We start from the raw sequence: 12,386 nt of genomic DNA on the forward strand, positions 1-12,386 counted from the left end.
GGCGTTTACACAAGACACCGTAACTGCATCTGTAACTAATTCCAGTGTAAAACTCTCCGGAAGCTGCTACCCCTGCGCCCCGCTGTGCCCCCACCCCTACCCCCTTTGGAACACAGACTTCTGGAGGGCCCCAAGACTTTCCTTTCTCCCTAGGCTTTGGTTTTGTTGGGAGCAGTAGGTGAAGAAATCAATGGCTCCTTTTTTGTGGTTTCAGGTTCCAGGACGTTACAGCCCCCAGTAAACGGGCATCTCCAGTTTCTCAATCGATTATCTGATCAATTGATTAAATTAACACTGATTTTTTTTTTCCCTTTTTCTTCTCAATGACCCAGGAAGAAATGCGTTTATGGGAGAGGGGTCATTTTTTATAAAATTTAGACTTGCTTTCATTTCTGCACTTAACCCTCTCCCCCCTTGCTAAGTATTCACTTGGAGGGAAGGGATTTTTCGCACTGCACACCTTCCCAGGACTAGGACCCACTCTGCTGAGCATCACTGACCACCAGGCTTATTTTGCCCCATGGGCAGCAGCCCAGCCCTTTGTACCACATTAAGGTGGGGCTGAGCCACAGCAAGGGGGCCTCCTTGATGACCAAAGGGTGCTCTGGGTCATCTTGGAGGTCCTGGGCTGAGTCCCTTCCCTGGATAGCAGCAGCAGCAGCAGGAGTGGCAGCTTGCCTATTATCCCTGGAGCTGGATGGAACAGGAGCCAGAGGCTTGGAAGGGAGCTCTCTGTGCCATCTTGCCTCTGAGTACTGGCTTGGGATGTTCCAGCAGCTGAGAACATAAAATGATTGTGGAGCCTTCCTCTCAAAGCCGGAGGGGGTGGTAAGCAGGCGGGGGCGCTGTCTGCATAAAACGGCTTTATGGCCGTTTCTTTTTATTATGATTCTGCCAGAAGTCAGCAAGTGACATTTCATTAAGAAAATAAAGTTTAACGTGCTGGGAAGGAGGCTGGAGCTGGGGCAGCATAAGAGGGAAATTGGCGGCGGCAGCCTGTTCTGAACACCTGGGGGGTAGAGAGGTTCCCAACATCTGTCCACTGGGGGATGGGGCCAGGGTCAGAGTCAACTGCTCAGACCAAAGAGGCTTTTCCTTGGTAAACAAGGTGTTTCGTGCTGTCTTGCCTGACTGGGCGGAGGAGCAGGAGACTGGCTGGGGCCAGTAGGGAAGATTGTGCCTTGAGCGGTTTCTCCAGGCCACCAGCTGCTCAGGCCTTGGCCTGCCTTCTAGCACGGCTAAGAGAACAGTATTTAGCCATTAGTGCTTGGGTGTATTGTATGGTACCTGTTGTGGGCCTGGCCCACTCTGCTGGAAGGGGCACCAATGTAGAAATACCTGGGGAAGTCTTACGTGTAGTCAGCACCTCGAGGGCAGGGATCAGATCTGGAAACTCTGTGTCCTCGATGTCAAGCCAGGCAGAGGATGAGCTCAGGAAAGATTGAAAGAATGTTGCTGAGGTGGGAGTTCATTCAGGAAGTATTTATAGAGCACCTACTATGTGTAGGCACTGTGGTTAGTAGTAGAAGGCATGGTTGAGCCAGCCAGACTTGGCAGAATGAGCAGGTATTTGGTGTGTGGACCAAGAGGGACAAGGTTCCAGACAGAGAGAATAGGAGATATGGAGACATGGGGACAAGAGAAAACACGTAGGATTGAGGGAACCTCAGTAGCTGTGGTCCACGAGTACGAGTCCTGCTGCAAGCCTCACAGGCAGTACGGCTACAGAAGAAAGGACTTGAGGCTGCACGGTTGCTTTGAGTGTGGAGAAGCTGGGGCTTTGGAATGCCCCATTTTCTGTTTTGCCAGGGGCTCTCTGATTCCCACAAGCAGGGCTGGGCAGGGCTGGCTGAGCTGAGGCTGTGAGGCTGACTGCTGAGCTGCACAGACTTGGGGGGAGAGGGGCGGGGTTGGCAGGGCTCGGGGGGCACCTGCTGTAAGTGAACCTGATAGCTACATTCTGATTGATGGCGGAGTTTGTCTCCCAAACTGTCAGAGGGTTTATAGAGGTGCCACTCACCCACAAGGCGGGAATTGCTTGTCAGGACACCTGGCCGTGACTAGGAGACAGAGCTGTTACTCGGGGTTTTCTCAGCTTAATGGCCCTGCTGCTGACCTGCCTGCTGCCTCGAGTTTGTTGTGCCTCCGTGTGGAGGGCAAATGAGGACTGTCAGGGAGCGGGGAGCTTAGCAGCGCCTAGTCTGTCTGTCTCTGATGCTGCTTACCTCTGGGATGAGTGGGACCTTTGTGAGATGAGGGACCCGAGGCATAGAAGGGAGAAGGGTCAGGAAGGAAACACTTGAAATGGGCTTGAAAGATGGGGATATTCCAGATGGACTGAATAGCAAGAGCAAAGGTCTTAAGAGCAGGACATCCAGTTATGTTTAAGGTGAAGTAGCTTGTCCATATGCATAGGGCTTATGGTGTGAAGTGAGGAATGAAAGTGAAGGTAGAGAAGTAGATAAATCCAGATCCTAATGGGTCTGGCTGAGGAGCTGGGCTGGACTGTATACACAGTGGGAAGCCATAATCAGTTTGGGGGCAGGGTAAAGAAGGGTCAGAACTATATGATAAGCAAGAGGCTTGAGGACCCATTACAAGACTGTTACCCTGATGAGAGTATAAGAACCTGAGAGTGGAAAGAAAGGGCAAGAAATTTCTGAGGTCATCAGGCAGAATTCTAAACTTCTTCCTGACCTCTTTAAGGATTTCCTTGCTGGTCCCACTCACCACAGACGCCATCACTTTCATCTGTTTCTGTCTTGGCAGGGCTGCTGTGCTGGCTAGTGAGAAGTGGTCCGAGACAACTGGGAGCAGGCCGGGGTGGGGAGGATCAGCTTTGTGGCCCTTGGCCCTGGGCTATCAGAAAGGGTGGTCCCGGGGCTCAGACCACATGGCAAGCAGGTGGACCTAGTGTAGCTTCAGTAGCTCTCCTTCCCCATTGGCCCAGAGTCTGCCTGTAGCTGGGCCAAATGCACCTTGGTGGGGTCACCGCCTGCCTGGCCCTGCCTCCATCCAGCCTGGTTGCCATCATTGACTGCTTTGAGAAGCAGGTGTGCATGCCTGTCCTCTCGTCTGTCCCTTCCTAATCCCTTTATAACCGCATTTGTCCAGGAATCTGGGCTGAGCGAGGTAGACATGAATAATTAATGTCAGGCGCTTCAGACACCAAATATTTGAACAGCTGCCTGGTGTTTTTGCTGGCAAGGACCTGGCAGCCAAAATCAGGACGTTGGTTGGGGGTCCCACTGTATGGCTCTGACTGGCCTTAGCTAGTCTGCTCTTCCCTCTGATGGACTTGTCGGGCTGGCGCATGGGACAGAGAGAATGCTGAGGTCCTGGGTCGGGTGATCTTACAGACCTACATTTCTCGGTCCTCTTCCTGCCCTTCCTAGACCAGGTGCATAGCAGGCCTAGACTGGGTATCTCCTGAGGACCTGAATGGGCTCGTTCATGAGACCACTTGAAGCCGCAAGCAGTGACAAAGGATGAGGTGTGCAGAGTGGAAAGGACTGAAATGTCCGCGTCAGTGAACCACAGTGTTCGAGTTTCTGTCTGGCCCAAAACTTGACCCCTCACTAGAGGCCACAGAAGGCACCCTTGGCTTAGTCTTGTTGGGCCCAGTCCGCCTTACATCCTGCTTCCCACAGGCTCTGGCTTCGTCATGTGCAGCGGCCGAGAGAACCCGGACAGTGACGCTGACCTGGACGTGGATGGGGATGACACTCTGGAGTACGGGAAGCCGCAGTATCCTTGGGGCCCTGTGGGGCCAGGGGGCGCTGGTGGGGCAAGGCAGAGGCAGTGAGCACAGGACTCAGCACCTCCAGTGCTCATGCTCACCACATCACCACCCTGGGCTCAGTGTCTCAGTGTTGGCCAAGATTCACCCCTCAGGACCTACTGCAAGCTAGGATCCATTGTCCTTGACTACCATGCCAGATACACGGAGGCTGACGTCATCCCCTGCACAGGCGAGGAGCCTGGAGAAGCCAAGGAGAGAGAGGCACTCCGGGGCGCAGTCCTAAAGCAAGTGTGGGCACAGGCTGGGAGGGTGGGACAGAGGGATAGGAAGCCCTGAGGCAGAGGTCAACCCGGTACCCACTCTCAGTCTTCGCGCCTGCCTGCAGGACTCACTTTGTCATTTCTCCTTCCTTTCCTCTAGTGGTGGCCCTCCCAGCACACGCATCACTCCTGAGTTCTCTAAATGGGCCAGTGACGGTAAGTCCTGACCTCAGTTAGGAGTAATGGGACAGAGGGGACATTCCTCGGGTGGTGGTGACTGACTCGGGCCCAACCCTCACCTGTGCTGCCCAGACAGACCAGAGTATGAGTTGCCTCTCTATCCCAACAGAGATGCCATCTACCAGCAACGGGGAGAGCAGCAAGCAAGAGGCCATGCAGAAAACCTGCAAGAATAGTGACATTGAGAAGTGAGTGACCAGAAGGGGGCCCCTGGGACAGCAGTTCAGTGGGAAGGGGTGGGCTACCAGGGCTCCCTGCCCTCCCTTAGTCCTGCAGCCCTGGGCACAGAGCCGGCAGTGGGGCCCAGCTGATGCTACACTTGACTGTGAATTGATCACTGGGCCACGGCCCTGGGAGCCTCGGTGAGGGAGGAGCAGTCAGCCTGCCTGCCTGCTGCCCGCTACGGCGGCCTCCACCCGGGGGATGTGATGTATGGCCGCCCAGCCCAGCCGGCACACTTGATTCATCTCTAGTTTCTGTTTCTTAATCGGGAGCTAAATTGGTTTCATTTTTCTTGTCCCGGGTGGCGCTTGCAGTGGGTTTTAGGCAGCATTGGGTCTCATCACTTCTGGTTGGAATTTTGGCCTGGGTTCTCTGGAAGGAGGAAAGGGAATCCCTTAGCACTTCACCAGGGCTGGGCAGCCCCTGTCCTGGATACCCAGGAGCCGCAAGGACTTGAAATCAGCTGGGCACCTTACTGCCTTTCCAGAAGCCCAAGCAAGGCCACTTCTAGCCCCAGGAGGTGGCATTGTCCAGTTTGGGTGCCTGGAGCTGCTGCTGTTGGCCATTTCTTAACTCTCCACACCTACCCCTCCCTCCACTGGAGGCTAGGTTGCCTAGGGTTAAAAGGCAGCCTCTTCATTCCAAGACCAGTGTTCCATCTTGCCTCCTGCCAGGAGAGTGGATTGCAGGCCGGTGCAGGGCCGGGTCGGTGGCCCAGGGTCACCTCCCATTTGTTTCCCTCCATTTTGTGTTGTCATAAATTCATTCCAGCCCGTTGTGGTTGATCAGTTTATCTCGGCCGGGGCTGCGAGTGCTGCTGGCATGATGTATGGGCCGAGGCGCAGGGCCCGGCTGCCCATGAATCACCGCAGCTGCTCCGTGTCAGCGCCGGAGCGGCCGCACGGGTTCGGCGCAACCAGCTTGTGTAGGGGGGGGAGGAATGACGTATGGATGTTTATTTAATAATTCTCTCCAACTCCAGCTGAGCGGGGCAGGCGGGGCCGTAAGGGGCACCCACCCTCGTCTGCAGGGGCTGCTCATAAATCAGAAAGACAAGATCATTAATCAGGGATGGCGCCTGAGGGTGAGGTGGGGGCCAGAGCCAGTGGCCATCCATGAGGGTACTGCCCACCCAAGGCTGGGGGAAGTCGAGATTTCTGTCCCACCTGTGTGAGCACAGGTGCCAGTAGACGGGATGCTGGCACAAGTTGGGGACTGGCTCAGTCACATGCAGAGAGCTCCAGTGGGTCTGAGTCCACCAAGAGTCCCCATGACGTCTCTCTTCCTTGTACACAATATGGTTTCCCGCCCTAGATCTGTTTCACAACCCAGGGAAGGGGGAAAGCATGCCTTCCAGGAAATTCACTACCCTGTGCCCTAGGGGCACTCAGGAATAGCTCACAACCAACCTGGGTCAGTGACCGGAGACTGAATAGGTCACCAGAGCGATGAGTAGAGGCCAGGTATGTGCTGAGCAAATCCAGGATAGGCTGGACTCTGGAGTGTTAGAGGTGGCCTTTGAGCTTTTGGACATGGAGTGAGAAATGGCTTCCTTCTCTCCTGGCCCCATCCTTTTTGCCTTTTTACCTCTAGCTCATTCGTTTTCTGCTGTGGGATAGGCTGCCTCCGGCTCCAGGCCTTAAGTTTCCCCATCTTTGAAATAAGGCCATCGGACCAGGGAGATGCCCAGTCTGGTCCTTGGAGAGGAAGGGAGCACAGCTACCCATTCTTGTCTCCTTGTCAGGAATTAATAGCAATCCAGATGGGGATGGTACACACAGCATTGGGCAAAATGCCAAAGGAAGAGCCAGCTGTGCAGATGCTTGTGAGGAGGGTGGGGCAGTAAAGGCTTCCAGAGCTGGAAAGTTGAATGGATGCTCCCAGGGAATCAGCCAGAGCCTTCCTCAGCTTCCCTGGAGAGAGGCAGGGCAGAAAGAATCATGGACCCATCAAGGGATGTATCCAGAGCATCCCTGATAGAGGGACACAGCCATCAGGAAGTCACATGTTGCTGCTAGTACTGAGAGAGAAAGGTCAGAGACTGCAGTTTGTTACTACCCATCATCCTGCACTCACCGCCCATTACCACTTACACGCCCAGCAGGGACAGACCACCTATATATAAGCTTTCAAGCTTTCTGAGCCAGTGGGCTACCCCAGGCTGGCAGAGCAGGACCCTTAGATCTCCCTGCCCACGACACGCCACACTTGTGATCCCACCTCAGACCACTCTGCCGCCTCATTATCTTTAAAAGTTCAGCTCCTATCCTTTCACAGCCCTCTTCCAACATCCTCAGCAACTTCCTGTAAGATAAACTCTGCTTGTGGCATCTGAGGTCTTCCTGGATACAGTCTCCTTTCCCACTTTAGCACCTTCTGCTTACCCACAGGTGAGCCTTCCAGCCAGACGGGGCTCTTGGGCCTCTTGGCCTTTGTCCCTATGTTCTCTCGGCCTTGAGACCCGTCTCTTCCTGGGTCTCGTCAATGTAGAGTAATGGTCAGTCACACAGTTATTGGTTGATCGCCGGATCAGTCTGCCGGGCTTTGAGTCTCATCTCCCCCACTCTGTGTGGACTTTGGGCAAGCTACTTAATGTTTCTGTTCTGCTTAAGTTTCTTTGTATATAAAATGGGAATATTGTAATCTCCTCATGGGGTTTTTGTGAGTTGTAAATAAGATAATTTTCCATCCCTCACTACAATCCCTGGCCTTTAGTAAGTACTTAATAAATTTTAGCTCTTTTATTTGTATTATCATTATTATTCCCTAAGGCCCTTCTCCAGTGCCATCTTTTCTACTCCTCCAGGAAGCATTCTTCTCCCTCTGTGAGCGCCTCTGGATTCTGTTCTGTTTTAGGAGATAGTCTTAGCTATTCTGTTCAGTATTGCAACCCAAAGTCTTCAGGAGGTTGTAGGGACCTCCCTGTGCAGTGCTTGGACAACAGGTGAGGACTGCCAGGGCACCTGATGTGCTTCGGAGGACACAAGGAGCCCTGGGACCTAGATTTGTAGGACTCATCCAGTCCCCCCCCACCTCTCTCCCCCTGGGGTTTGGACTCTTTATTCAGCAAATGTTTACTCATCCTCAGTGCCTAGTGTGGAGCTAAGGCCCCACAGTATTAGTGGAGTGAGCAGCTTGCCCTCAGGGAACTGAGTCCAGCAGAGGAGACAGGCATTTGCAGTTACTGCTGTGGTGGAGTCCATTATGGGGTGCTGGAGAGCACAGAAGGGGCAGCCACCAGGGGTGGTGCCGGGTGGAGGGTTGGAAAATGCTTCTGGGGAAAGGTGAGAACTAGGCCTGGATGATGAGGTGGAACCAGTGAGTTAGGAGGTGGTGGGATCAGGAGGAAGTGGAAAGTGCTGAGAGGCCCAGGGAATGAAAAGCAGTGGCGAGTGTGGGGAGATTTCATATTTCGGTGTGGACAGAGCTTCCATTATGTGGCGGGTGCTGAGGGATGTAGCCGGCTAGGGATGGCCCAAGGAGGTCCTTGTAACCTTGTGAGGAACTGGGTAGAGCGTTCCTCTGAGGGAGACATTGAAATGGTGGAAGTAGAAATGGTCGAATTTGCAAACTTCTGGCTGCTGGGAGAATGGAATGGAGTGAGGGGACTGGAGGCAGAGAGGCCATTCAGGTTAGCGAGTAATCCATAGAGGAAACCGTAAGAACCAGGACGAGTGATGGATGAGAGAGGTGGAAAGCAGGGAAGGTTCCAGAGGTGTGAGGAACTCAATGACAGATTTAGATGTCAGGAGTCACAGGGATCGTTTCAGGAAGGAAGGGTTTCAGAATGGTTCCCAGGTATCTGATTTAGAAGTTCACGTGGGTGCAGGTGGAGGAACGAGGAGGGAGAGGAGCTGAGTTCTGGAATGTGGAGTCTGCAGATACAGGACATGGGCACGTGCAGGGGCGGGACGTCTGGGAGATAACTGCATACGTGGTTCTGGAATTCAAGGGAGGTGTGGGCTGGAGGTTCCGATTACGGATGCCAGCCTGCTGCCTGCCCAACTGTGCTGTCCTTTTTACAGAATAACAGAAGAATCAGCTGTGACCACGTTTGAGGCCCTGAAGGCTCGGGTCAGGGAACTTGAACGGCAGCTGTCCCGGGGGGACCGTTACAAATGCCTCATCTGCATGGTGAGAGGAAGGGAACCTAGGAGTGCCCTTGGGCAGGCTTCAGCCCCCTCGGGGTTGGAGAGGGTCTCTGCACTGTGATCTGAGCTCTTCAGAGGGTGGCTCAGCCTCGGTGTGACCCCTTCTCTGCCCACCTCCTCCCTAGGACTCGTACTCGATGCCCCTCACGTCCATCCAGTGTTGGCATGTGCACTGCGAGGAGTGCTGGCTGCGGACCCTGGTGAGACAGCATGGGGGTTGGGGGTGGATAGCTGTTGTGGGTATTGCCCAGATGTCCATGCTTACGCTTGAGCCTGCTTGGGGGAGACACGAGGCGGGGTAGGGGGAGCCAGGAGCACAGCACACAGCCAGAAGCCAGGATAGTGTCCCCCCCGAGCTCACTACATTCTCGCCTCCCCACCCCAGGGTGATTAAATGCTGCCCCTCTATGGGTTCACTGTGAGCCTGCCCCCCCCCCCCGCCCCCCGAGGCCCACTGTGTCACACGTAGTGGTGCGATCCCGGGTCAGGAGGAGGCTGGCTGTGGGTAAGCAGGGCCAGGGCCTCGGCCCCTCCCCCTCCCATTCCTAAAGCTCCCTCTGCTCCTGCCCCTGTTCTTCGCTCAGGAGCAGCCATTAAAATGTCGCCCGGAGACAGCAATAAAAGGCCCGGACGTGGGCTCTGTGTCCTGATCAAAGGCCGCGTGTAATCTCGTTAGGGCTGCGGCAGCCACAGCTGGACCCAGCCTTGTTCTCATTACTGGGGCTCCTGCTGCGGGGCTGGCCAGGCGGTTTGATCCTGGCATCCCCCCAACACAGGAGCGTGCCTGCCTGCTCACAGACTCTACCGTTTGTCCCTAGCCTGGGCTGACAGCACCAAGGTCCCAGCACACACTGGTGCAGGGAGCCATGGCTGCCGGCCCAGGCACTCACGAGCAAACGTGCGCGCAGGGTACAGAAAGCCCTCCCTGTCCTCCCTGCAGGGTGCCAAGAAGCTCTGCCCGCAGTGCAACACCATCACAGCGCCCGGAGACTTGCGGAGGATCTACTTGTGAGCTACACCGGGGGGGCCTGGCCTCCAGCAGCCCCACCTGCCGCCTCTGTGATGTGACCCTCCCCCTTGTACATACATGCACACAGGTTCCCATGTACATACATGCACCTACACACACACGCACGTGCACGTGCGTGCGGCTTGAGCCAGAGTGGAGGCCCAGGCCCAGCCCTGCCTGCTGGCTCCCACCAAGATTGGGGACCATACCTGTTCCAGGTTCTGTTCCCAGGGTTGGGCAGGGCGGTGTAGGTGGGGTGAGTAGCTGGGCGAGGCTCCTGAGATCCAGCACTCAGACAGACAGACAGACAGACAGACATGCAGACACCAGACTGAAGCACATGTAATATAGACCATGTATGTTTACAATGTTGTGTATAAATGGGACAGTTCCTCACCTTACACTCCTCCCTCCCCTTTGGTTGGTTGTATGATTTTCTTCTTTTTTTAAGAACACCTGGAAGCAGTGCCCCCTTCAGGGCTGGCTGGGGGCTCGGCCCATCCGCCTGTTGGGGTACCTGCCTCTCCCGCTCCCATGGTTTCCCTTCCCTCTCCCATGTGCTCAGTGTTCAGTGGTGTATATTTCTTCTCCCAGACGTGGGGCACATGCCCCAAGGGACATGATCCTCTCCTTAGTCTTAGCTCCTGGGGCTCTTTATAAGGAGTTGGGGGAGAGGGAGGCACAGGAAATGGGAATGAAGCTGAAGCAGGGGCTGAGACGGGGGCTGGAGGAGGGTGCTCCTGGCTGCCCAGCCTTCTGCCAAGAACCACTTCTGGGATTGGAGCTGCTGTTCCCAGGGAAAAGTGTTGTCTCCCCCACCCCTCCTGTGGGCCCCACGGTGTGATGCTGTGTCTGTATATTCTATACAAAGGTACTTGTCCTTTCCCTTTGTAAACTACATTTGACATGGATTAAACCAATATAAACAGCTACTGCCCATGTGTGTGTGTAGTGAGGGCGGGGTGACGGGGTGGTGTGGACAGAGGCAGTTAGGGGTTAATTCCTGGCAGCAGTGTGCCGGAGAGGACTTGGGGCTCGGTGTGTGTAAAGCAGCGCAGAGGTCTGCTCGGACCCCGGAGCACTGTGTCGGGTGGGGGTGAGGCTGGGGACCTCGACTCCTGACTATTGACGGGTAGGGGCTCCAGGTTAATTCCTTATTGATGCAGAATCGTCAGCTCATTAATCACAGAAGAGGTCAGAGCTTGGGGGTACAGAGGGGATACAAACTCTATCCCCCAATCTAGGACAGGAGCAGCTATAAACTGGGGTGAAAACAAGCCCCAAGACACTATCCCTTTCTAATCCCTTGAAATGGGCTAGGGGCCAAAAATAGAACCATCTCGCACCCCCATGGCTTTTTTCCTACTTTCCAACCTAGTGACCAATAGCCCAGTATTAGCTACTGCCTGGAGCCTAACGGAAGCAGTAGAAACCCCTATGATCCAAGAGGGACCCTCAAGTCGGGGAACTGAGGCTGGGCAGCTAGCACGAGGTGGTGCTTTGTCAAGTTGTCATCCTCACCGCTGTCCACCACAGTGGCATCTGGGCACCCGGTCAGGCAGGTGCTCAAAGCTGCAGGTGCCTCACCCACCAGGGAAATCTGCTTTTGAGAAAATAAGACTAAAATTCAAGCCCTGAGTATCTCCATAACTCCAGACTCCTTTCCTTTACACATTCTCACATGCCAGACCTACCCTCCATCTTCCCAAACCCCCTGCTTTAGACACATCAATCTCTGGGATGCCCATGGTGGTTGCATAATACAGAATCCGGTCCGGTTCACAGCTCCTGCTGCCTCCTGCACCCAATGACAAATCACTCTGGTTGGAGCCTACCTTCACAGCCCAGGCCCAGCTTGATGGCTCCAAATTTCCTGAACACAAGACTCTGAGGCCTAACATCCTAGGGAATATATGTGGCCTGTGGAGGTGGAGCAGCCATAGTGAAAGCTTGAGGGTTTGCAAGAGAAGCGGGTCATGCCCAGTTCCCATCAGGCTTGCTCCTTTCAGGTCTCAAGTCTCCCCTCTCCCTGCCTTGGACTCAGTAGGTCCTTGATGGCTGGTTACTTCCACCTGCGGGCCATATGCTCTCTAATAGGGGACATTAACTCAGGGTGAGGGCATGAAGCCCACCCTGCTGTGGGACTCTTGAGCTCCATCTCATGGCACATGCAGCACTGCCACCTATTGGCCATGGCTAAGAATACAGACACACAGCCTAGGACTCAGCTGTACTGTCCCCAGTGGTCCCAGAGGACCGACTGGATGCAGATAGAGCTCAGGTCAGGAGACAGAGGGTCCATCACCTCTGAGAATATCAGGACTCAGCTCCCACCCAGAGCTTTTCCAGCCATCTCCTTCACGGCCTGTCAAACTCCCAAAGCCCATCCCTGCTCCCTAAGTCCCTCGATCACCATAATAAGCTCCTTCAAACAGTTATTGAATACCTACTATGTGCCAGCCTGGTACAGCAATGACTTGTAGAATGATAGATGACACAGAACTCCAAAGCTAAAGCCACCACTCCTTCCTTGAGAGGACCAAGTGTGTCTCCCTCAAGGAGATGAGGGAATTTGTTTCAGCCCAATGGCCCCTTGCCCTGGAGTTGAACTTGTCCCAGCTCCCGTGTGGTGTTGCTGTCTTCCTGCTTCCCACTCCATCTGCCCATTACACATACACACCTTACAACTTTCCTGGATCCAGTGGCTTCCTGGCAAAGTGTGATGGACCCTGTCACTGTAGGCCTGTCCTTAGCTTCTTATC

General features: G+C 54.6%; 1 protein-coding gene across 5 annotated transcripts in view; it reads left to right on the top strand.

Annotated features, from left to right (window-relative positions):
• Nucleotides 1-10,556, top strand: part of RNF220 (ring finger protein 220) — a 214,916-nt gene extending 204,360 nt beyond the window's left edge. For 4 of the 5 annotated variants that reach the window (XM_033113445.1, XM_033113441.1, XM_033113446.1 and 1 more), the window contains 7 exons: nucleotides 3,651-3,747; nucleotides 3,940-4,026; nucleotides 4,163-4,218; nucleotides 4,352-4,430; nucleotides 8,490-8,598; nucleotides 8,741-8,815; nucleotides 9,556-10,556. In XM_033113445.1, coding sequence (XP_032969336.1) covers nucleotides 3,651-3,747; nucleotides 3,940-4,026; nucleotides 4,163-4,218; nucleotides 4,352-4,430; nucleotides 8,490-8,598; nucleotides 8,741-8,815; nucleotides 9,556-9,627 — 575 coding nt within the window. In that variant the 3' untranslated portion in view covers nucleotides 9,628-10,556. The other variant, XM_033113444.1, reaches the window with a different exon arrangement.
• Nucleotides 10,557-12,386: the final 1,830 nt, after the last annotated feature.

The sequence above is a fragment of the Rhinolophus ferrumequinum genome, chromosome 9, assembly GCF_004115265.2.
Source record: "Rhinolophus ferrumequinum isolate MPI-CBG mRhiFer1 chromosome 9, mRhiFer1_v1.p, whole genome shotgun sequence".
NCBI lineage: Eukaryota > Metazoa > Chordata > Mammalia > Chiroptera > Rhinolophidae > Rhinolophus > Rhinolophus ferrumequinum.